Source organism: Erigeron canadensis, chromosome 9 (genome assembly GCF_010389155.1).
Source record: "Erigeron canadensis isolate Cc75 chromosome 9, C_canadensis_v1, whole genome shotgun sequence".
In the NCBI taxonomy this organism is placed as follows: Eukaryota; Viridiplantae; Streptophyta; class Magnoliopsida; order Asterales; family Asteraceae; genus Erigeron; species Erigeron canadensis.
Window position 1 is genome coordinate 7,509,690 of NC_057769.1, and position 25,382 is coordinate 7,535,071.

The following is a 25,382-nucleotide window of genomic DNA, read 5'->3' on the forward strand; positions in this document are numbered from 1 at the left end:
CTTTTAGTCTAAAGCCAAGAACATTATACGTTATAACAAAATCATAGAAGATATGTCTTTTTAAAGTGTTAAAAATCAAATTGAATCAATGGTGAAGTGGGGTTGGGACCATTTGTTGCTTTTGCTTCTCTAAAGACAAATTTCTTGATCTAGCAAATGGTAAACAACACATTGTTGTAATGTTTGCATACAAAAGGGAGGCTTTAAGGAGATTGTAAACTATTTTCCTAACCTACATAAAGCTAAAATCATATAAAAAATTACTCTACAAAATCTCCAAAACCCCCAAAAAACTATATTGATCTTCATGCCAATTGAACCCTAGAAAGGCATGTAGTGCTCCAACCCCAATGAAAATCTACTTGACCAATTTTTAGTCGTGGACAAATATTCCCTATAACAAGATTCAAAGCAAATTCTAAACTAAGAAATGATAATGTAAAACCCAAGATTCGTCAAGGGGTTTGTTTGACCAAGGTGGCCCAAAACCTTTTCATTTTAATTTAGTTTGATTAAACTAATGTTTAAACCTAAAATCATCATCTAGTTCCTAAAAAGCTAAAACTGTCTTAGAGATCATTCATATTCATCAAGTTGATACATTATATCAAAATTTATTCAAAATGCCAACAAAATCAAAGTTCAAAAATGAAATAAATTGGCAACGGTACAAAATCTAACAGGTTAGATTGAAAACTACATAGAAGTATTCTCATTTATCAAACATCGAATGATCTATAGTCTATACACATCTCTAACAATAGTATAATAACAATTGTCTAACTTAAACGGCAACCAATGATAAGAAAGAACTAGCGCGGTACCCGCACAATGCGACAGTGATGGTGTCGTGGTGGTGATGACGGCGACGAATAGTGTAGGTAAGAAGGTGATATAGTTATCAGAATTTTTTGATTTAGTTAGCATATTGTATAGTTTTACTGTAATATAATCTTTATATATAATAAAGAAGAATTGTTTTCTAAAACTATTTTTAGAAAAAATATTATGTGGCAAGTCTACATTTTTCTTCAAAAAGGTTTGATTTTATTTATGATGTCATATGTCATATTTAATATTGTAATATTTTTAAAAATAAATAGCTAGCTTATTAAATGTTTATATTAAATTCTTACTTTTTATTGTAAATTTCTTTTTTAATGTTTTGTTAATGCAATAAATACTCATACATATATATTATATGTTAGCCAACTTAATATCTCCAAACCAAGTTATGATATATCAATTACAAAACTACATATATATATATATATATTCTTTTACTTTTTTTATTTTAAAATTTTAGTTAGTGTCCGAGTTAAACTCGAGATTATTAGCTAGTCATGGTATATTGTAAAATTTTACAACAACTAATAATTATGGTATATTAATGAAAGGTAGCAATATCATTAGCCATTGCTTTAACTTATCCATTAACTTAACTTTGTGGTGTATTTTCATTCTTATTTTTACTATTTGGATAAGTTTAGTGTGCCATCATCATTTCTTAATAACTCAGTCTATCTCTTAATGAGGTAAGAAGTACACACAATTAATGAATCAACCCCAAGATTCACCAAAGAAAATACAAGAATAGTCTTTAATTACATACGAGTAGTAGTCTATAATTATAAATCAAAATATTCCCATAATCCTCCTCATTAATTACCCCTCTTTTTCTCATTAAACACTGAAGATGGGTCGGCCTAGAATTTGGCATAAAGAGCCTCTTGGTTGTTGAAGAAAATACAAGAAAGAGGTCTACCCACACACACACACTGTGCTTTTAATATCCATATACTTCGATATACACAAAATAAGGTTTTTAACATTGAAGAAAACCCACTTGCCCATTTCTCTCAACTTTTATATTTTATATATTTTTATTATTATTTTACAATTCCTCTGTTTCTTTACTTTCTTGTATTCACAACAACAGATATATGTGTAAGTAGAGAAAAATAAATTAATAATAATAACTTTTTTAATAAATAATAAATAGAGAACAGACTCCCTATAGAAAAAACAAAGTGTGTGTGTGTGTTTCTTTCTCTTTGATTTGACTCTGTTTTTGTTTGCAAAACTTGAAACCAAAAATATGCCAAGAAACTGCCACTTTCTTCTTCTCTTTATATCTTGAGATTCAACCCCATTTCTGCATTTTCTTTCTTTCTTTCTTTCTCTTGTGGGTATCCATAAAAATTCAGTCTTTTTTATTTTCCTTTCATTTTAAACACATTATATTTTCCATAACATAAAGATTCCATCTTTCGCCTCTAATTCTTAATCATTAATTATTTACATCAAAAAGATTCAAACTTTGGTTTCCATTCCTTTCAATTTCATTCCAAAAAAAGATTTAAACTTTGGTCTCCATTCCTTTGAATTTAAGTAAAGTAATTTTTGCCTTATTGGGTAGTGATATATACATATATATGAAGTTTTGATACAATGAGAGATGAAAACTGCAAGAAAAGCAAGGTTAGTCTTTTTTTTTTTTAAAATTTTATTTCTTTATTTTATGAATTTTGCTAAGGGTTATGGTTAATATGTTAAAAAAAAATGGTGTACATAAAAACAACCATTGTTAAAAAATAATGATCATTTGTCATGTATGTAGCCACTATAGTTAACAAGATCCCTTTTTTGTGTATATATTTCTTATTTTGACATTTGATTATATAAGTGCATTAAAAATGTTGACTTATAATGGTGATGATTTTTTTTTTTTTTGAAGGTTTCTTGGTCTAAAACACTCAAGAGATGGTTTGGTGTTAAAAGTAAAGCTGAAGATTTCCATGCTGATGATTTTAGTTCAAGAGGTGATTTTGGTTTGTTTTTTTTTTTAATAATTTATTTGCAAGTATTTTATTTAGAATTTTACTAACTATACCCTTAGTGTTAAGAATATAGCTAACATGCAGTAAAATATTGTACATAAAAATAAATATGTAAAATAATTATCAAATGTGAAAATGCCAACACTTTGCCTGTTAAATCCTTGACATTTGCATAATTTTAATGTAAATTTTGGGTTATTTCATGTATTTGTTTAAATTCAATTTTTGTATTTATTTTTGGGAACACTAATTGACTTGCTGTTTGCTTTATTTCTGCATCAATGAGACAATGACTGTATATGTTTCTGTATATATATATTGATATCTACTATATTTATTTGGAATCTTTATGGCTTTTTTATTTATCACTTTTTTTCTTTGCACTTCAAGATCTGTTATTTGTTTTCTTCTTCCTTTTATGGAGTTCAACTGTTTTTATTTTACTCACTTGTTTTATCTGGATTCTTATTGGAAGTCTAAATTTTTAATGTGACTTCAAGTTTTCTTTTATGGTAAAAACATTATATAAATTATGATTTTTATACTATGTGTTAATTACAAAGTTTTGGACTTGGCAATAATTACCAATTTATTCTTTTTGGTAGTCAAAATCTCTGATTTATGTTAATATTTTTTTGACATCCTCACAGTAGGGGTAAAATTATTTATAGCCTACTCATTGACATTGACATTTTGTGACATTTAGAAATTGGATTCTTAAATGCATAAACAATAAGTTGTGACATTTTATTCAACTAGAAAAAACTAATTAAAAATACCAAGCAAGTACAAACTTTAAGGAAATTTTAATTTAAAAATAGTTTCAAATATAAATATTTTCTACAAAACTACAAACATTTGAGTACATGCTTGGCTCTGTCATTGATTCTGAACCTTCTTTGTTGTTTTACGTTGTGATAAATGTTTGTTTGTTGGAATCCACAATTATAGTATAGCAATTACTACATCTTATAGCAACTTTCTTAATGTGTTTCCATTTGCAGGTGGTGATGAAGAATGGATTAATAATTTCAATGAAAGAGAAGCTTGTACCATCAAGAAAAACACAAGAACAGGTTTATTTTCAGAATAATTATTACTCCTTAGTCCCAGTTTATTTGTCCACCTTAACAGTTAAGATGTTTGCTAACATGTTACCTTTTTCTATCTTTTACCAGAAAGATCGAGTAAAAAGAATGCTAATCGACGTACCCGAAGTAAGATTGATCTTGATGCGGCTCAAGTGAGAAACGTCGACAATTATAGGTTGTTTGTTTATTCTTGTCTACTTTGATACTTATTTTTTGTGCATATAATTATATGTTCCTGACTACAATATTTTGTTCAATATTGTGATAGAATCTTTGTTGCTACATGGAATGTGGCTGGAAAATCGCCTACAAGTGGCTTAAATCTTGAAGATTGGTTGCATACTTCACCTCCGGCTGATATTTATGTTCTAGGGTGAGTGTCAAGTGTTTTAATAAACAGATGTCACATTCATTTCATAAATCATAATAATATGAATGTGTCAAACACTCATAGTGTTTTCTATGCCATGTTTCAAAAAGGTTCATTGTTGGGAATCTAAACCGGCCCACTCCATCTTTTACTACTGATTGTTGAAACAACAAAATGTTGCCTTCTACCACTTAGTTTTCTATACTGATTATTTGATTCTGCTCATCCATGTATGATCATGTTTTGGAACCAGGTTTCAAGAAGTAGTTCCTCTAAATGCTGGAAATGTTTTGGGCACTGAAGACAACGGTCCAGCGAAAAAATGGCTAGCACTAATTCGGAAAACACTTAATAGTCTTCCAGGAACAAGTGGTGGATTCCAAACTCCATCACCAGTTCCTGATCCAGTAGTTGAACTAGACTCTGATTTTGAAGGATCAACACGACAAAAATCTTCATCTTTTTTCCAACGACGATCTTTCCAATCATTAAGCCGTAGCATGAGGATGAACGAGAGTGAAATGTCAATTCCAAGGCCCCATTTTGAACGTAGATACAGTGTTTGTGATCGAGCAATGTTTGGAAATAGGCCGAGTGATTATGAACCTTATTTTAGATGGGGTGATGGTTCTTCAGATGAAGACAATGGGCCAGATGATTCACCTAATGAAACACATTACTCGCAAATTCCCTCTAGTGGATCTTTCTCGATGGAAGAAAAAGATAGGCCCATTGGGAATTCGAGGTATTGTTTGGTTGCTAGTAAGCAAATGGTAGGGATTTATCTAACGGTCTGGGTAAAAAGTGATCTTAGAGACGATGTTCATAACATGAAAGTGTCTTGTGTTGGCAGAGGATTGATGGGGTATCTCGGAAACAAGGTATAAAAATTATCTTTCAGTTCTTATGATGGGTGTTTGACATAACTTTTAGAAAGTGAATAACTATTAATTGCATATCAGATATTTACTTCTAAAACACAATGCCAAATGTAACACTCCCATAGTTATCTTTAAAGGGTATTCTTATCTCTAAATTTTATATGAAATGATTTCAGGGTTCGATCTCAATCAGTATGTCGTTGCACCAAACGAGTTTTTGCTTCATTTGTAGTCACTTGACTTCGGGCCAAAAAGAAGGTGACGAGTTGAGGCGAAACTCAGATGTGATGGAAATACTTAGAAAAACTCGATTTCCAAGAGTTCAACGAATGGGGGATGAAAATTCTCCTCAAACAATCCTTGAGCATGAGTATGAATCTTGAAATGGTTTAAAATTTAGCCAGTTTTGGTATATGCTTATGATATGCCTAAAAGATTGTAATTTGTGCAGTCGGATTATATGGCTTGGAGACTTGAATTACCGGATTGCTCTTTCTTATCGAGCTGCAAAGGCTCTTGTTGAGATGCGAAATTGGTGGGCTTTGTTGGAAAATGACCAGGCAAGTCTCGAATATTAGTTTTTCTGTTTTTGTTTAGGATGAAATTTAAGTCATCTTTTGCTTGTATAGATTCAGAAAATAATAGATCTTCTTTCATGATTGCAGCTCCGCATAGAACAAAGAAGAGGGCGTGCCTTTGTAGGATGGAATGAAGGGAAGATATATTTCCCCCCGACGTACAAATATTCAAATAATTCAGATAGATATGCAGGTGATGATATGCATCCCAAAGAAAAACGAAGAACTCCCGCTTGGTATATTTTCTTGTAAAGCTAAAGCTAAAGTTGTATCAAAGAGAAGCCGGTTTGTGGACCTCATTAACAACTAAAATTTAACTGATTTTTCTTTTTGAAGGTGTGATAGAATTTTATGGTATGGTAGAGGACTCCATCAAATGTCATACGTTCGTGGTGAATCAAAATTTTCAGATCATAGGCCCGTTTATAGCATTTTTTTAGCAGAAGTTGAATCTATAAACCGTAACAGAATCAAGAAAAATACAAGTAGTTCTTCAAGGATTGAAGTTGAAGAGCTACTGCCATTCTCTCGAAGATATGGTGATCATGATTTATACTAAGCATACACTTTGCATTGTAAGATTTTTTTTTTCTGTTTTGCGGCTAAGAGATCATTATTTTGATGGAATTGTTATTCAACATCTTTCATTGCTCTCTTCAGGATAGCAAACATTTTGGATTTCTTGAAGAAATAGAAGAAATCAAGTTTACATTATGCCTAATTTTACACACCTGGATTTTCTAACAAGGTATGCACTTTGCTTAACTAAATATTTTCTCGAAGCAGCATTACAATAACATTTTTGATTTTATTTGTCTTCACATTATGCAACACTACCCAAAAATAAAGGGAAAATTTTAAAATGATCAACTTTTTTTCACACCGAATAACTTCTTTTTACAGTCTATTTGCTTCCCTTTTCTTAGACTCTGGCTTAGGAATGTTAATATCGATGAAATTATGAAGTTCTTAGGGAAAAAAAAGTTAGCCTTTTGTTTAGAGAATATGATACATTATTAGCCTTTTGTTTAGAGAATATGATACGTAGTTATGTACACAACAAAAGCTAGTCATAGACAACAGGTATAACTAGTATAACCAGTACACTTCACAATAGGGATGGGCATATATCCCAAAAAACTGATATTGAACCGATATTGGTAGCGAATACCGGTATCGTAGTTCAGTTAGGTATTTGAAACTTGGCTTGGGGCAATTATGGTTTCGGTATCAAACGGTCCCTTCCCTACTTTACAGTGTACAACAGTGTAAATTATGAAACTTATATTGTGTACATACATATCACTTCCCTTTTGCTTTGTGTAAATTTATACTGACCAACACTTGATTCATTGATCTAACATGTTTGGGTTCTTGATTGACAGAACTCGTGTCTCATGATGATTCATTCGCAATCAATGTAAAACCAAAAGTGTTTGCTGTTGGTTCTTCAGGTGCTTATTAGCAATGATATATTCTTTTAACATGTTTCTTGATGATTATTTGGTATCACTTTTTTTATGACCAAAGTTTCTCATTGCTTGGTGCAGAATAGGATCAAAGGCCTCAAAAGTGTTTTCACATGAGTACACATCATTCTTTTGAAATTCCCAAGTCTTGATCAATGCTGTTACAAACTTGCACATTGTGGATTAACAGTTGTACATTTCTGCTTCAAAATGAGGGACAGAAATGGGGCTTGAAGCTTTTGTTGCTTGGTTTGAGGGGGTTGATGGATTTATACTGAAAAGGTGAAATTTTTACTGAAAAAGTAAAAGTTAAAGATTATTGATTGTGTCACTGATATTTCATTTTCTTTTTGGCTGTAAATAACAGTAAAAAAATAAAGAGAAAAAAAAACATATATATATATTCCACTTTGTTATTAGAATGTCAGTGTTTGGGTCTGTTGATGTACGTTGTTATCTTTATTCAGGTATATAGTTTTTTTTTTTTTTTTTTTTTTTTTTTTTTTTGCTTTTAGAATAGGAAAAAGGAGTTTATTTGATAGGTTAGAACAGTCAAAATTTATGTAATGTACATTGTACAGTGCTACTTAATAATGTACAAGTTTTTACTGTCATTATTGTTTTGGCTTTGATTATATGTGTGTATGATGTTAATGTATCTGGTGAAGATTCAAAGAAATCGATTAAGTCTTGCATTTATTTGATAGGCTAGAACAGTCAAAATTTATGTAATGTACTATTGTACTTAATAATGTATAAGTTTTTACAATTATTATTGGTGTTATTCAGTAAAAAAAACAATGTTTTGACAAACCAATTCGTGTACCATTTCTTGAACTTCATTAGACTAAGTTATTTTGTATCCGGTTAAAGCAACATAGTCTAGACCTCTTGATATTCGAATCGCACTTTTCAAAAAAAAGTTAAATGTTCTTTTTTAAAACGACAGTATAAAGGAGAAAGTTACATTTTTGGTCCTTCAACTCAACAAGATTTTTAGTTATTGTCTTTAAGTGAATTAATACAAAAAACCCCTGAAGTTGGCCTTTTTTTTTCAGTTTACACTCCGTGCCTAACGCCATCCAATTTTGGCTGTCAACTCCCTCACGTGACAAACACGTGAGGGTATTTCAGTCATTTTCACCATTAAGACCAAAAGTGAAAAAATAAATAACTTCAAGGACGAAAAATGTAAAAAATGTTGATATGGAAAAATGAACTCTTATATTATCCATGTTCTTTCCAACTGTCATCTTCATCCTCTTTCATCATCTTCATTCATCTCAAAACCCAAAATATACATCCGGTTTTAATAAAACTTATTTACAACAACTACAATCCTACAAATTTTAATAAACATCAACTATATAAACATGTATCTATTAGTATTATATATCACCCAAAATGAATCACAGTTAATCCTACAAGTCTAACCCAAAATAAACCACAGTTAAATTTCATTTGTTTTTGTATACGGGGGTGGTGGTGATAGGTGGATACGATGACGATGAGGGATGAACAGAACGATGATAATTGTGCTCATGGTGGCTGAAGTTTGGTGGTGGTAATGGTGGTTGAAGTTTGGTGGTGGCTGTAATGTATATAATTGATGTTTGTTATAATCTTTTGGATTATAATTGTTGTAAATGAGTTTTATTAAGCTCGGATGTAAATTTTAGGTTTTGGGATGAATGAGGATGATGAAGGAAGAAGAAGATGAGAGTTGGAAAAAATATAAGTAATATAAGAGTTTATTTTTCCAGATCAACATTTTTTATATTTTTCGTCCCTCAAGTTGTTTATTTTTTCACTTTTGGTCTTAAAGGTAAAAATGATTGAACTACCCTCATGTGTTTGTCATGTGAGGGGGTTGACAGCCAAAAATGGATGGTTTTAGGGCGCGAAGTATAAACTGAAAAAAATGACCGACTTCAGAGATTTCTTTTGTAAATAATTCACTTAAATACAATAACTGAAAATCTTACTAAATTGAAGAACCAAAACTGTAATTTTCTCTTATAAAAGAAACCTGTAGCTAAATGCTAGAAACCAATTGAAAAGTACAAAATAAGATTACTTATACAAAGCCTTGAAAGACATTAAATAAATAAATCTAGAGTCTTATTAAGATTTGAACTACAAGGATTATAAAAAGGATACTAAAAAAAAAACTCATGTCTGTTACGGAGCGTGTTTTTACAGAGAGCTAATATATGGAAAATGATTAATTGTCTTATAAATCCTTATAAAAATTCTCCTAAAATTTATCTCTTGATCATATCACGTATTATGATCTTATAACTAAGATAATTTTTAGGTTAAGTTTCCCCATATATATATATATGCATCAATCACATATTCACACGTTTCTTCTTAAATGGACTGATCCATAATCTATTAATTGCGACCCATTACGTATTAATTGTGGCCTTGTGGGTCACTACTGGATTTAGTGTTTAATTACCATCCTAACCTAATAAATGTGAACAATCTTGACTGGTAATAAAATTATCCTCTAAAAATATATGTTCGTCTCGTATGTGTTTATGTCATTCGGTTAATCATAAAGATTATTAGGCTATTTAGTTATAAGGATTAATCATTTCTCATCTTTTATTAATCATTTCTCATCATAAATAAAAGAGCATGGACATGAATATTTGTTTTGGCCTTTCAAAAATGAAATAAAAGTGAATATTTGTTTATTTAATTCTTCGCCATTCGGCTGAAAATAGATACATTATCATATCATAAGAAAATATTGTTTGTGTTCGCCTTTTCGCTTACAACCCAAGTAATCATATGAAATGGATACATGTTTCATTAACCAGTTTCACACCAAATGCAATTGAAGTTTTTCTTACACGTCATGAATTTGATCATTAAGGGTGACATCTTTGTCGGAATTATCCTTGGAGATGTCACTCTTTGATAGCGGTAGATGGTTAAGAAAATGTATCATTATTATTTGATAAGCTAGAGTGCAATTCGAAATACAACTTTACTAAATACAACAAATTCAAATACACTGTTTTTAAAACGATGCACAAAGTCAACAAAAATTTAAGATATAATAATTGGATTGTCATTAATTTATTCAATTGGTTGTAAATATAAATTGACATTAGAGCATTCAAGCCATTTTTTGGTATTTAATTTATCCTGATGTTTATATACATATTAAGATTACCAAAAACTATACGGTTATATTATTTTCTGTTGATCATAATATAATTACAAAAAATATATTCTAAAATGCTTTAGTAAAATAATTTGAAGTTATATGTATGCATACAACGAAACTAACTTTACCTGAGTCATGACACCAATTTTAAATATTTTGTTCGTTAAGATAAATTATCTATATATTATCACTCACTATAGATTATAACCCCGAGTAATACACGGAAAATATATATATAATTAATGACATGTTGATCTTGGTAAAAATTGAACCACTAAAAAAAGCGTGAAGTTAGATTGATGGTCGTTGAGATTCTGGTTAACGGTAACCGGCCGGATGGAAAATTGGATACATCATCTATTAGAGGTCTCGCTAAATAATGTTTCTGTTTGATTGGATGTCTTTTATGCATTTAAATATGTATGTATTGTCTGTACTTGAGCTTTAACGTTTTGTTTGAGTAATTTAGTTATTTATAAAATTTACTAACCAATTAAATTACCAATCTATACAGCACATGTTGTGAGCTAATCTAACTTAAAGTTATGCATAATATCTTTACAATTTTCATACAACTATTTTTTTGATAAATAATTATGATAGATTATTATAGATTTTGTATTTGTTTTTTTTTCAGTTCTTTATTAACTCAAAAATCATTGAGTAATTATTGAAAAGTTATGTCAATTTGTGTATCGTATCAATTAAAAAGAAAATTTTATTAAATAAAAAGTCAAAAATTGATTTTAAAAATGAAAAATAATATAAAATTTAAAAAATATTAGTTTCCATATTTATATATTAAATAACATTAATAAATAATGTCTACAAATTTATATTAGGAAATAAAAATTATTTAATTTATTGAATTAAAATTAAATCTAAAAAGGTTAAAAAAAAGGTATATGACATCATCGTTTTGATCTAATGGCTATAATTAAAATTTGAACTTTATCCAAGGGTCCAAACTTCTTTATTTTGTAATTAAGGTTTATCTTTTATAAATATATATATATTTAGAGATGTTCATGTAAAATAACTATTAAAATTAAATAAACAAAAAACAAAGAAAATAAAATAATCATTGCCATATTACTGTAAATAGTTGTCCATCATGTTAGTTTTATAATAAATCATGTTAAGCTATCATGATCAATTGGTTTTATATTTGATGCATAAGTTTATATATTTGTGTATACCATGGGCTCTTTCATACATCAATTTTATATATTTATATTTTGCAAATATTCAAGTATCAGTTTTATTTATCTTAATCATGTTATATTGGTCAATATCTATATCTATTTATCTTACTTTAATATGAGTGCTAAACTTATAATTACAAACTTTTATTTATATATAAAATGGTAATAGGATAAAAAGAAGTTGTATGAAATGAAGTAGCTAGGTACAAGCTTCAGGAGGCAAAAAAAAGAAAAGAAAAAAAGAACCGGATATAAGTTGTTACACCGTATTTACAATTAGACAAAACATTAAATTTACAAGTTTCTAAAATTGGATATGATGACGGCATTGCATAGTTTCACATCTGAGAAAAGGTAAAAACAACTTTTTATTTAAAATCTACGAAAATAATCTTCTAAACCCAAAAAACAAACGTTTTGTTTTTGGTTGAAAATGAGGTAAAAACCAGAGGTAACTTTAGTGTTAGTTCTTTGTATTATTACCAACACTATGAAATTGCACTCAAAACTAGAATTAAATCATGAGTCAAAAAGTGCTCAAGAATCTTGAACAAAAATGCATACTTATTATTGCCAACTTAACATGCTTATCCTTCAAATCCATTACTAGCCATTGAATAAATTATTTCGTAATCATTCACATTCACGTATATAATCATTATAGAATATATTTGTGTGATTGTGTCGTATTTACAGATTAATTACACTTAGCTAGTACCTTTCCCGTTCCAAGAAGACATTAACAACAAAACAATGTCAAGTCCTTTAGCTATTACTTTGCATTCTCGTCATTCATATCCTCTAACTATTTGCAAGTATTTCTTGAATTCTTATGAACTTAAGAATACACATGTTAACCTCGATCTTTTAATTCTAGCACTACCAAGGCCATCTCCAATGGTCAAAATGCTCACTCAAGATGCCTGAATGCGTACTGAAGTTTCGGTATGCTACCATTGAACTTTCAATGTGTTGCCCAGTATGCTCACTCAAAATGCTTGAAAGCGTATTGAAGTGTGTGCCAGGTTTTTTTTTTCTTTCTATGTGTATATATATAAATAATGTATCTTATAGTTTAATGGACGATGATGTGGCATTTGTAAATTAAGTTTCAGTATGTTGGGCTGGAGAAAATATGAGTTCAGTATGTTAAAACAGTTTGCTAACACGTTGCTGAGTTGGTTGATATGTTTGGGCATATTAAGATTTCCATTAGAGATGGCCTAAGAGGATTGTGAGATTGTGCTTTGACATGCTTTTTTAGACCCAAGAACTTGTATAGCAAATTGCTTGATTTCACTTGTTGTATACAGTTTCTAACAAATACCCCTCATAATACATACGAGTATAATTTAAAAATTATTACATATAATAAAAACAAATTTAGTTATTTTACACTATATACATTCAATCAAAATTAATTTAACTTATTAATTTTAAATTGCAGAAATATTGTCCAATAGGCATGAATGTGTTATTGCACGCTAGTTATGTGTATGCACGCTTTCATCTACGCTATATGGTGCAGCATCCCGAAGTAGGAGTGAACTAAAAGTGTTTGCTGACATCATCAACTTACACGTGCCACTGACTGATTGAATGAATGGACACATCTGACAGCTGACGACTGACACCACGTGTCAGTCATTGGACACCTCAAATGAAAGACATGCACGTGACTATCACGTGACATCAAAGGGTATATAGGCAGGTAAACTGTTCGATGAAGAGAAAAAAGAAAAACCCCTTAATCCTCGTACATTTCATTTTCCAAAAACTTTCTATAAATAGAAATAAGTTAAATACATAGGACAAAATGTGAAACGTGTTGCAGGCAATACCATTTACTCTCGACCCTCACATTAGGCAGTAAGATGTCATTTCACTATGTGTAAAACTATATGTAAAGTAATGGCTAAGATGCAACTTAACTAATTAAAATGATAACATATATACCATTTTTATTGCATAAGTATCGATAATTACATCGATAGTATTATTTATCAATAGTATTCCAAATCTCAATAATGATGTATAGCAATTGTTTTTCTATATGAGAAGAATATTATCAAGCAACACTAGTTCACATGTTAGACAACAAATATTATCAACTTATATATCAAGAGAACTTTGATTTAACTTCATTTTACTCTTGTGGTCTCAAAATAAGACACAAATATAGATGTTTTTTAAAAAGAAGTGTATAATTACACATTTTTTTTCACTTATCGTTGTCCTTTATCGTTTATTTATTTTTTTTATTTTAGTTGTGTATTGTTAATTTTAATTAAGGATTCTTTTTAGGTAAAAAAAAAACAGTTCTTATTTGAATAAACTAAAAATATTAGATGGTCAATTTATGTTTTAGAGTTAATTACAGAAATCGTCCCTGTCGTAGACCTTCACTTGCAGCTTTCATCCCTAAATTTCATAAATTACAGTTTTAGTCCAAAAAACTTTGCTCCATCAACACTTTTGGTCCTGGATAGTAATGTCCGTTTAAAAACCTATCACGTGTCAGCCACGTGATGGGTATTTTCGTAATTAACTCTACAATAAATAAATTAAGGGGAAAAACACATCTCAACAAACCTACTTCCATTTTTTCCCAGATTTTTCAGATCTTTATAACAACAATCATCATGGCACCATCATCTAAAACCTATCACATATATGTTCCTTTAATCCAAAAGAGCAAAACATTAACCAGTAAAATTAGATCATCAGTAGAACAAATGAACATCATCATCACCATCTAAAACCTATCACATATATACCAGTTAAGATCATGAACGGCGACAGTCAAGATCTTAGGGTTTTCAATTGGTAGGTGGTGTCCAAATCTTAGGGTTTCAGAGTGGCTGTGGGTAGTGGTCGGATTTTAGAGTTTCAGAGGTAGGCGTGGGTGGTGGCCGGATTGTTGTTACCCCTGTTGACCGTCGTTGACCAGAGGCGTGTTTGACCACCAACACCATCCCTTGGATCTTCATCTTTTCATCATCATCTTCAGATCTTCAAATGGTTTTCATCTTTCTCTTACAAATATAAGATCTCTTTGGTTTAGTTGGTGATAAAGAAAGTTGATTTCTATATTAGATTTAGACTTGGTTTGATACATGATTATAAAAATTTTGGATAAGATTAGTTGTACTTTGGATTTAGTTGGTTTTAGTTTTGATTTTGGATTTGAATCAAAATTTCATTTAAAAAAAGTAGTTTTGATTTTATAGTTGGATGATATTGATGATGATGATCTATACTTTATATTAAAAAATTTTAGAGAAAATGATGTTTTAGTTGGAGGATAATGATCTATACCTAGACTATGAGAAAGGAAATGACGTAATTACCCATCACGTGGCTTGCACATGATGGGTGTTTAAACAGACGTTACTACCCAGGACTAAAAGTGTTGACGTCGCAAAATATTTTGGACTAAAAATGTAATTTATTAAACTTAGGGATGAAAGCTGCAAGTGGAGATTCACGACAAGGACGATTTCTGTAATTAACTCTATGTTTTATGAGCAATATTATATCCATTTATGAGTAGTATTGAAGAAAATCTATGTAAATTCACAAATGAAAAATACATGAATTAAGAAAGAAAAAAAAAATCCGATGAAATTAAGTGATGGGAGTGTGCACTGTTCAGTCCAAAGTATTATTTATTTAATGCAAAGAGAGGAGTGTAATAGGAAAAATGTCAGAAATTAAAATGGTGTGAAATTAGTAAGCAAAATGCCCATATGATTTCTTCTTGGTTTTCTTCATGTACTTTTTGGCTTCTTAAACAAGCTGTCAGATCTCTCTATTCAACTCAACTCATACTATTGATACCATCCCATCACAACAAGAAGTTTTTTTAGTATAAGCATTGTTCGTTTAATTTGGTTAGCATTTGTATTATTAATTTTATATACTTAGTAATAATTGGTTTACATCCATAAAATTAAGCCTATTACCATTAGGCGTCCTAGTATTCTCAAGATAGATCAACGGTTAACTCATTGAAGGTAGTTGAAAAAATGATTCAAAAAGCAATTAAAATGATATCCGGTTTAATCACATACATTTGAGTCAAACATTAATCATTTTTGAATATCATGATTAAGTAAACCATGCATATGATATTAAAAAAAAAAGAAGTAAACCATGCATTTTCCTTTTACCGGTTCACCACCGACTATGAAACTAGCTGTGTTGTGCGAATAACCAACCCAGTAGCGGCTCAAGCCATGTTGGGGTCTAAAGCGAAACAAAAAAGTGAGGCCTATTTATAACTAAAACTTATTTAAAAAGAAGTAAAAAAAACCCAAAACTTGTTACAATTCACTTAATCAAAAGTCATTTTAAACTACACTTAATTTAAATTTTTTAAGCTTCTCTTATTTCTTTTTATTTTCAAATTTTTTATATGAGTTTTTCTCTCTATACATAAAATAAACTAATATATTTAACTTATATATAAATCTTGAGGCCTTCAATTATACGGGGCCTAAAGCCCTTGCTTTAGTTGCTTTACCTTTGAGCCAGCACTGGTAACCAACCTTGGCTAGTTGGCTTGTACTATCACGCTATGTTTTGGCGTGGTCACGATACCATCACCATGGTGGTCTCCACGTGAAAAACACCGTATATTTCTTCATGTGGTGTATGTGTGTGTTTTTTGTTTGTTATATTTAGCAAGTATAAATGTAGTTCTAAGTAACCAAAAAGTGATTTGGTATTGATGTGATTTGGGAAATGATGCTGATAATGGGATGTGCTATCTTATGTAAATTAGAATATTTAGGTCTCCAAAATTAAAATCATATGCATACAAATCCTCTAAAGTAACTTGACTTATCAAATTGGTTTTGTAAGATAATGAACACTAATAAAGTTAAAAGCCGGACACACCGAAAGAACTTCACAAGTTTTTACACTAGGAAACTTCACAAGTTGGGCATTTACTTGATAGGTTTTATTGTCTTACTCTTTGGTGTAAAACTTCACTACTCCGTCGTTTATATGTGAATATATTTGGACTTTGGTGTATAAGAAAAGAAAAAAAGATTAAAGTTCGTTTATTTATGATGTTGGTCCTTTTATATTGATCCATATGACTTAGGAAATTCTGTACATATTCTACCAATTGAACAAACTAGTGTACCAAAAGTCACCTTATACACAGAGTTTAGTAAAAACTGCAACACCTTTTTCATACATTATGTAACCATGTAATATACTTATATAGATTGAATGCAACCAATGACAAATGACAACTAATATTTTCTAATTTTTGAGCTTTAAGGTATAAAGATCACCATAAGGACGACGAGTTGATGACCTCCTTAAGTTAAATCCAGAAAATGGAACCTTCTTAATGATCTTTAGTATTAAGAGAATGTAAACATGTCCTTAAAAGAGAGTTATGTATTCTAATAAAACACAGAGAAATGTCAAGTTAGTTGTATGAAACTATGAATATATATTTATCATGAGCATCAACAAGTACGAAGAAAAAGGGACTTTTTAACATAGCAGTAGGCCCAATTGATGTATACACATAATATCTTATAGTTTTATAAGCTTATAAACGACTTATATATTTATATATGCATGTACTATAAGGCACAATGCAAAAATGCAGAATAGAAGGGTAGAACATATCTGAGAATATAGTAAAGAGTTGGAATATGCACAGAATACATGCAGTTTGATCATGAATACATCCTTTATCCCCCCTGAGATTTCGAAAGCATCATTTTTGAGTTGGTGCAAGAAAATTGCACCATTAGGAGACAATGAAGCTTGAATGACCATGATGTTAAATCTTGTAACGGTTATAAAGATTCCAACTCTGTGATTCCAAAAGTAACATACATTTGTTGATGACATAAATGAACAAAATATATGAAACTTTAGCTCCAAACATCTAATGTAAAGAAACTTATTCATGCTGGCATCATTTCATGCAGGATTTAACTACGTTTTGCAATGACGAAGCATTCTCCACCAGCCACTAACGAATCTAATACCGATCTTATAACATGATTTGTTATAACACAAGGTGGGTTGGATGAATCAGAAACGACGACGGAGCTTGAAATCTAGTAGGATAACTACTAAAATGTTTGCATAATTAAAAAGATGTGGTCAAGAGAGAAAGAAATCAGACAAGCCATACGCTTTCCTTTCCCTGATGAAATTTGACTATAACTAAAGATCTGGCATGCCTTTCCCGGTTTTCGAATCGTATGTCTTCTCCAGCACCAGCTCTATAGGAGTATCCTTTGGGCCAGCTGTTGCAAACACCAACCAGAAAGTTTTAGAAGGCTATCGAAAGTTACAAGCTATAAGTTCCCAGGGGATATCTAGCATATAGTGCTTTATATCCTCAACATGCTATATTTGCATAAATTGCATGTACAAAGGGCTACTAGAAAAGTTTCAATTAGTGAGTTGAACTTCATTGAGTTCAGATATGATGAGTTTGAAACATATAATATGTCAAGTTAAAGCTTATAAAACTTTAGATTTTTTACTACAAAATACGTGTATGCACTTGTGATCAAGTAAATTTAAGTGTCAGGCTTGATTTGGGCTCAAGTTATAGAACAGTTTCTTTTCATTTTTTCATAGTATGAAATGTCTATGAAACTCAAGATTGTAACATCGGTCTGCTTAGAAAGACAGCTCATTCTCATAGCGACATCCCAATTGCTAACACCTTTTTTCAAAAAAAGCATTCATGTTTTAGGTCAACACCTGACAGCTTCCGATAGTACAATATAAAATATCTAAAATTAGGCAGCCGTTCTTAAGTTTCAAGGTTACAATAGGAGCAACACCAGAGGTTAGAGATTCAGTACTAGTTTTGGACCGGCAAATTAACACCCAGTCTACTGACTACATCTGAACCGCAAGTGGGATTTAAACCCTAACAACTAGGTTAAGAGGGTTCCTAATTGTCAGTCAAATGCCAACTACTAGATTAAAGGTCTATAACTAAGGCCAACAAGTTTGTGTACCAAAGAAGGATGATAGGATTTCCAAAAAGAAGAAAAAAAAAGAAATTGTGTTCAGTTAGCATCTTTAGAACTAGAATAAAAAGGATATATGATCTTTGCAGTTTGCACATTTACCTATACAAACATCCAGAAACATAAAGGCTCGTACATGTATACTCAAACTAATAAAGGCCAACTTGGTTGAAGAGGTTGAAAGTCATCCAAATTTGATTTATTATAAGTTAGGGTTATTGTAATAACAGTTTTGTAGTCATGTGTCACCAATGGAACAAGAATGATATATGTTGGGTAAAATGACGTGTTGGGTAAGACGGTATCTGTAAACTAAAATGGAAGAACAAGAATCAACAGGGAAGTGTTTGCTGGTCCGGGCTTGGCTGATGTTGAATAGAAACTATATGCTTTAATCTCTTTATCCAACCATGGGCTTTCTAACCAAAACAGGTCTGAAGGCTTTCACACCCAACAACCGGCACATCACCTTTATGGCTCTATCCAAAAAAAATAACTCAAACATACACATAGAAGATTACCCATTGTTGGTCGTGGAGTAGTCCTGATCTTCAAAATCTCGGGACGAGGAATGATTGACCCTGATGCTCCTATGCCTCTTGACACCCGTACTTTTGTACCATCTTCTTGATACCTGATTCCAACTTTACAAGGCTGCCTGTAGATAGAAATATATCAACAATCATCTTAATGACAACTGTCAAATGCACTGACCTTATTATTTATATTCTTTAAAGCATACATACTGAGTCACTGGGTCAACAATTTGAACATTCGAGACATGAAGAGGGGCTTCAACAGTAAAGATCCCACCTTCATGGCCTTGCCCTTGCTTTATATGCTTCTTTACCTGCAAATTTGTTATAACAAAAGCGAGTTAATATGAAACATATCAAATCAATATTGAAGGCAGATGGTCAATAATATAAAGATAATAACGGGATGTGGAGAATCACCAAGTTCTTTCCCTCAACTATAACACGATTCTGAGAGCGAATAACACGTTTAATAGTGCCAGTTGCTCCCTTATCTTTGCCCCTTATTATCATCACCTGCAATGAAAGATTAACTTTAACATAACAAAAGACGACGGTTTTAAAATTGTAAAGAGTTAATATGAAATAACAACATATTTTCTTTTACATTATCTCCTCTCAAAATCTTCCAGTGATGTATGAGCTTCTGAGCTGCTTTCCACCCCATTGTGTGTTAATCTGAAAAAAATATTCAAGATGATAGCATTTCAGTCCTCAAGTTACACTTTGTATTAGTGAAGAATAATACAATAAATATTAGCTACCGTTTGCTTATCCTCAAACACATTATAAGAGTACGTTTCAATTACAATAGACCATCCTTCATAATCCCCAACATAGGTTTCAAATCACAGAAAAAAAATGCTTACATGTCAGGGATATTGGGTTACTTGGGAAAGCTAAAAAAGTTCAAACATCTGTACAGAATATGTAGTCTTGATTTCAGCTGACTACGAAATCGTAATGTTAAGTATAGAGTCATATAGCAAAGTAATAGAATTTCCATTCCAAAGTGTTGCAAAACTTAAACCCTCCCACTTTTCCCAAAAAAATTACACATTTGAGAGTTACAAAACGAAAGCGTCAAACCAAGGAATCAGGCAGAAAATTGTATTTTGCACTTTGGTGAGTTGCGTGTGTATTACTTGCTATTCGTTATTTACATTGCAGTAAGCCAGTAAATGGTCCATATATCATTGGGTAGGTAAGAACTGGGAACTAGACTGTAACATGAAATCGACCTTTACTTGGTGTGCAGATAGCTAGAGCCCTTTATCGGGAAATAAGTAACTCCCCGCAGAACAACATTATTAGGGACATAACTGATAAGGATAAATTAACAAGAATTTGTGGCCAAAGGCTACGATATCTAGTCCTATCATCCGAAATCAGGATTATATTCTTTTCACAAGATTTTACTTCAAAACTAATAAATTCAAAAGAGCAAAATAGTGTAACAAGATACTCATTCGATATCGACAGTTTGACACTTGAAAGTGATGAAAACAAACTATAATTTAACAGACATTGAAAAAGTCATTCTCATGCGCATAAAACTGCACAAAAAAACGAATACCAAAAATTTGGAAAATAGCATTATCTACATCATACAGTAGCATTTAAAAGTGCTTTTTAGGTCATGTGAACATTTTAAAATATCCATGCCTATCACGCATCATCATCATCATATTATATTTATATATTATTAAACATTTGATGAAGCTCAATAAACTTGATATAAATTCGAGAAAGAAAAGTGTTCAACCTAAAATAATTAAATTTAAAAAAAAAAAAAGAAATTAAGAAGAGGAAAGGAAAAGGAGAAAATCATACCTCCTGTGTGTGATAAAAACTCCTCAAAATGAGCGATTGATCTGCACAAATGGAAAGGGAGGGGGGTTAGGCTAAAACAAAGTAAAGTTATTTTAATGGGCTTATTTTGGGCTGATACACGGTTTCTTCTTTCAAATGGGTTGGATTTATTTATTTTGTTTATTGGGAAAAGTTGGGCTAGTAAGCATATAAGACGCGGGTATAATTCAATAATTGGTTTTATATTCATTGTTAAATTGAGGCATTGAGCGGTATTCACCGTTAATGCAATTCTAGGTTTTTTTTTATTTATTGGAAAGGTGTGAATCATTTATTTGCCGTCTTATGGTTTTCAAAGGTCTTGATCTACATTAAAATAGACCCCATATTTTAACAAACTTTAAAATGTAAGTCATGATTGTTTTTCTTCTTTTTTTTGTTTATTTAGAGTGAGAAGAAAATGATTTCATAATAATGATGATTTAAAAATAAAATAACGATAATATTGATAAATAAACAAAAATAATAATAATAATAAACACTCTTGACGATTTATTAGAAACAAAAGAAAAGATTATGTAATTAAAAAAAAATCATACTAGTTATACTAGGTTTGAAAGTATGTGCTTAACAATTGGAAGAAAAATAACACTACCAATGGCAATAGGCTGAATATTGAGTATATTTTGTAATATCTTTTTCTATTTATTCAGATAAATGGTTAAACTAGTAAAATTTTATATCTCTAGAAAATGTTGGGCCCAGCTCGTTTGCGTGGGTTGCACATGCCCAAATCCGGCCCTGTTGTTCGTAATAAGAGATATAGCTTACGTTGTCTTAACCTTATCCGCGTTAGATAGTCTCTTTACCCACAATACCTAACAGGAGAAAAAACCTCCAACTAAACCGGGCATGACATTTAATTAGGATAAAACCTTGCCCCCAACAGGATTCAAACTTACTTCACTGGAAGACATTATTTGTGAAATTCCTTAAAAAAAATATTTATGTCTCGAACTCGAAACCGCCATCAATTGTAGGTTTCCTATATTCATTGTTGGATAAGGTTGAAAGGGTTTTATATTAATTATTTTATATTCAAAGAAAATTGGGTTTCATGTTCATTAGGATTTGTTATACGAGTATCTATTACAATTACAATATTCCAACCAATATCACATATGATCTTTAATAGTCTTTTCCATAAGTAAATTTTGGATTTTAAGTTTAGTTAACTCAGAATTTATTTTTCTAATGCTTATATGATTATTTTTTCCCTTGCTTTCATATATTCATTTTTATTTATGTAATAATAGTAATATCAAATATATTTATTTTTAAACACAAATTAAAATTGGAACTTGATATTAACTTAATCTACTAATTTATTATAATTGTGTTTGGGCTTAAATAATTCAATTTTATCTAATATAAGCAAGTATTCTATATTTTGACTTTTGGTTTAAAAAAATGCGGGTTGACCCGCACCCAATATGCATTCAACCCGCTTTTACCCATACCCGTTTGACCCGCCTTCTTGAAATGACCTGCTTGGACCTGCACCTGTTTTGACCCGTTACTCAAACCCGCTCGACCCGTCCATTAACTTTCATTACATGGAATGGGCTTCAATCAAGCTTATTTAGTTGGATAAGAATTCTCTAAAGCTAAATCCAACTTTAGTCTTTACAGGTAAAGTTGAATTATATTTAGCATTGGATTGAAGTTAAATATTAAGATTTAAACTTGATCTTTTCAATTTTAACTATTGAGTTTAATCTAAAGGTTAAACTTGTTCCAACTTAGTTTGAAAAAAATTTAAAGGATCTATATCTTATTTAGTTTGTTGGAAAGAGTTAAATTATTTCTGAGTCAAATGAATTGGTCAAATTTCATGAAATAAACAAGCCCCATTGGATGTAGTTTAGACTTCAGAGTATGTTTTTTTTTTTTTGAAAATTTTTTATATAGTATGATAAATTCCAAGACTTATTCGAGCTTGAATAATCCAAGCCTAAGCTCATAAATGACAAACATAATGAGCATTGAGATTGAGTTAAAACAAGCATGGAATGATAGAGTTTGAGCTCGAGGACTATTTAAAAATTTATTTTGAGTTTGATTTGAGCTCAAACTAGTTAGTCAATAATAACACGTCGTTTTAAAAAAAAATTGGACAAGATTGTATCATGCTCGTCTAACTTAGTAAGACTCAACTTAAGTTCAAGCTATGTTTGTTTTGATTAATATAAATCTTTGATTAATTTTATTTATTCTAGGTAATAGAAAATAATATAATAGATCAAGGTGGAATAAATTTGTTCCTTGTAAGGTTAACATACATGTGTGGAGAGTTTTAAAGGATCGACTTCCAACTCGGTTTAACCTTTAGTTTTGTGGCGTCACGAATAACTCACTCATCTGCCCTATGTGTTGCAATGGCATTGAGACTTCGTCTCACATATTCTGTGATTGTATTGTTGCCAAGAAGATTTGGAGCTCTATTTCTATTTGGTTAGACATTCAATTACCTTATCATCTGTCTTGCATTGAACTTCTTGATTTTGTTAGTACTTCACATAGAACAAACGAGGAGAAAAACATCATAAATACTATCATATATGTGGTATGGTCGGAAATTTGGAAACTGAGAAACGACACCATCTTGTTCGACAAAGAAGAAGGAAAATGCCCCTGTTGACTCTATCATTAACTTCTCTTTTCAATGGTACGTTTGCAGAAATAAGAAAGTCAAGATGAGATGGGATGACTGGATTAAAAATCCTTTCTCATTCAATTAAATGGATCAATGTCTTTCATCATGGGTGTTGTGTTTTTCTATCAAGAATGTAATTTTGTTGTAATTCCGGATTTTTTTTAATCATGGTCTCTAGTATCTTGCTAGTTGACCCCTGTTTTATTTAATATATATACTCTTTTGTCGTTAAAAAAAAAAATGATCAGACCCAAATCACCATTGGGGTTGATGTCCAATTGGAAGTTCTTAATTAACCTTAGGAAGATCCACCTGAATTCTAGTCTTACTTTTTTACATTTATGAGGTGGATTAATAAATGGTTTTCAAGAGTAAAAAGTTTAATCCCAAACATTCATCTAATGTAAATGTAGATTAATACGTCGTTTAAAAAAAAATCTAACCTAACTCGGGAAGCATAATTGGTACTTCATGTGAGACCCCGTGGTTTTTCAAGAATAAAAAGTTTAATCCCAAACATTTATCTAATGTAAAAGTAGATTAATACGTCGTTAAAAAAAAAAAATTTAACCTAACTCGGAAAACATAATTGGTACTTCATGTGAGACCCCGTGGTTCGGATCATTCTGACATCACTACTATTCCAGATTAAAGTTAATAGTCCCGGTATGACACAATAATACTAACACAGTAACACTTTTGTGTCTTGTACTATATATAGGTTCTCTTGATCAAATCTATTGACTCATACGGCCATATGGGATACAACTGATTATTATCGATCGCATAAACAAATTTGTTACATTCAAATAGTATAATTTGTTAAGAAACCTAACATATAAGTAGTTAATACCTTATGTATATTTTGAATTACTAAAAACATTTTTATCTATATCTATATCTATATTCCCTTATAAAAAAAGTCTCCTTTTTATTTTAAGTAATTTTACCTTTAAATTACCAGAATTGTCTTTGATTTTTTATTTTTAACCCTTAATAAATTAATTTATACTCTAAACTCTTATTTTAATAATTAACATTTTAAATCTTTATTTTTTAAAATTTTTCACTATTACAATTACATCAACCTATACCACTTGACACCGACACCACCACGAATAGTATCGTCACCGACACCACTAGAACGCCTTCCCACCACTACCGCCACATTGCGCGGGTACCATGCTCGTTTTTTTAAAGAACTACTTGTGATTTTTGATAAATAAATTAAATGAATTAGTTGTAGAAATATAAAGTTGATTAATTGTATAAAGTATACCGATCATTTGATATATCTAAAATTTAAGTTTTAACAACATGCTATAAGTTTTATAAGGGTATGTTTGAAACCGATATACATGTACACATTCCTATCAATTTTTTCCATTTTATAATGCGTTTAATTTATAAAACTTAAATGATAATACATGCGTACGCAACCAACGCAATCAATCAACTTCGTTCAAATATCAAACCAAAAATCAAGAAAAACGTACGCAACCAACGTAATTCAACAATACACAAAATAAATTGATATATATTATTTTTCACGTGATAAGAAATAAGATGGAGAAAATACGTTATTTAATTAGCAATTATACCAACATTGACAAGCACTCTTATTAGGTCCTGGCAGTAGTTGGAAGTAAGCACACGTTGCTTTTGCAAGATA

At 30.7% G+C, this 25,382-nt stretch overlaps 2 protein-coding genes across 2 annotated transcripts; one reads left to right on the forward strand and one right to left on the reverse strand.

Annotated features, from left to right (window-relative positions):
- The first annotated feature begins 2,391 nt into the window (after positions 1–2,391).
- Positions 2,392–7,693, forward strand: LOC122582122 (type I inositol polyphosphate 5-phosphatase 4-like). The gene is made up of 13 exons (XM_043754482.1): positions 2,392–2,481; positions 2,738–2,822; positions 3,845–3,916; positions 4,019–4,106; positions 4,200–4,304; positions 4,555–5,182; positions 5,359–5,552; positions 5,634–5,742; positions 5,848–5,996; positions 6,097–6,335; positions 6,421–6,508; positions 7,146–7,214; positions 7,311–7,693. The coding sequence occupies exons 1-10, from the start codon at positions 2,452–2,454 to the stop codon at positions 6,317–6,319; spliced, it is 1,683 nt and encodes a 560-aa protein (XP_043610417.1). The 5' UTR covers positions 2,392–2,451; the 3' UTR covers positions 6,320–6,335; positions 6,421–6,508; positions 7,146–7,214; positions 7,311–7,693.
- A 9,718-nt stretch (positions 7,694–17,411) lies between these two features.
- On the reverse strand, positions 17,412–21,071 carry LOC122582200 (50S ribosomal protein L24). The gene is made up of 6 exons (XM_043754559.1): positions 21,016–21,071; positions 19,790–19,860; positions 19,603–19,698; positions 19,393–19,496; positions 19,168–19,304; positions 17,412–17,905 (listed from the first exon to the last, which is right to left on the reverse strand). The coding sequence occupies exons 2-6, from the start codon at positions 19,847–19,849 to the stop codon at positions 17,823–17,825; spliced, it is 480 nt and encodes a 159-aa protein (XP_043610494.1). The 5' UTR covers positions 19,850–19,860; positions 21,016–21,071; the 3' UTR covers positions 17,412–17,822.
- Between the last annotated feature and the right edge of the window lie 4,311 nt (positions 21,072–25,382).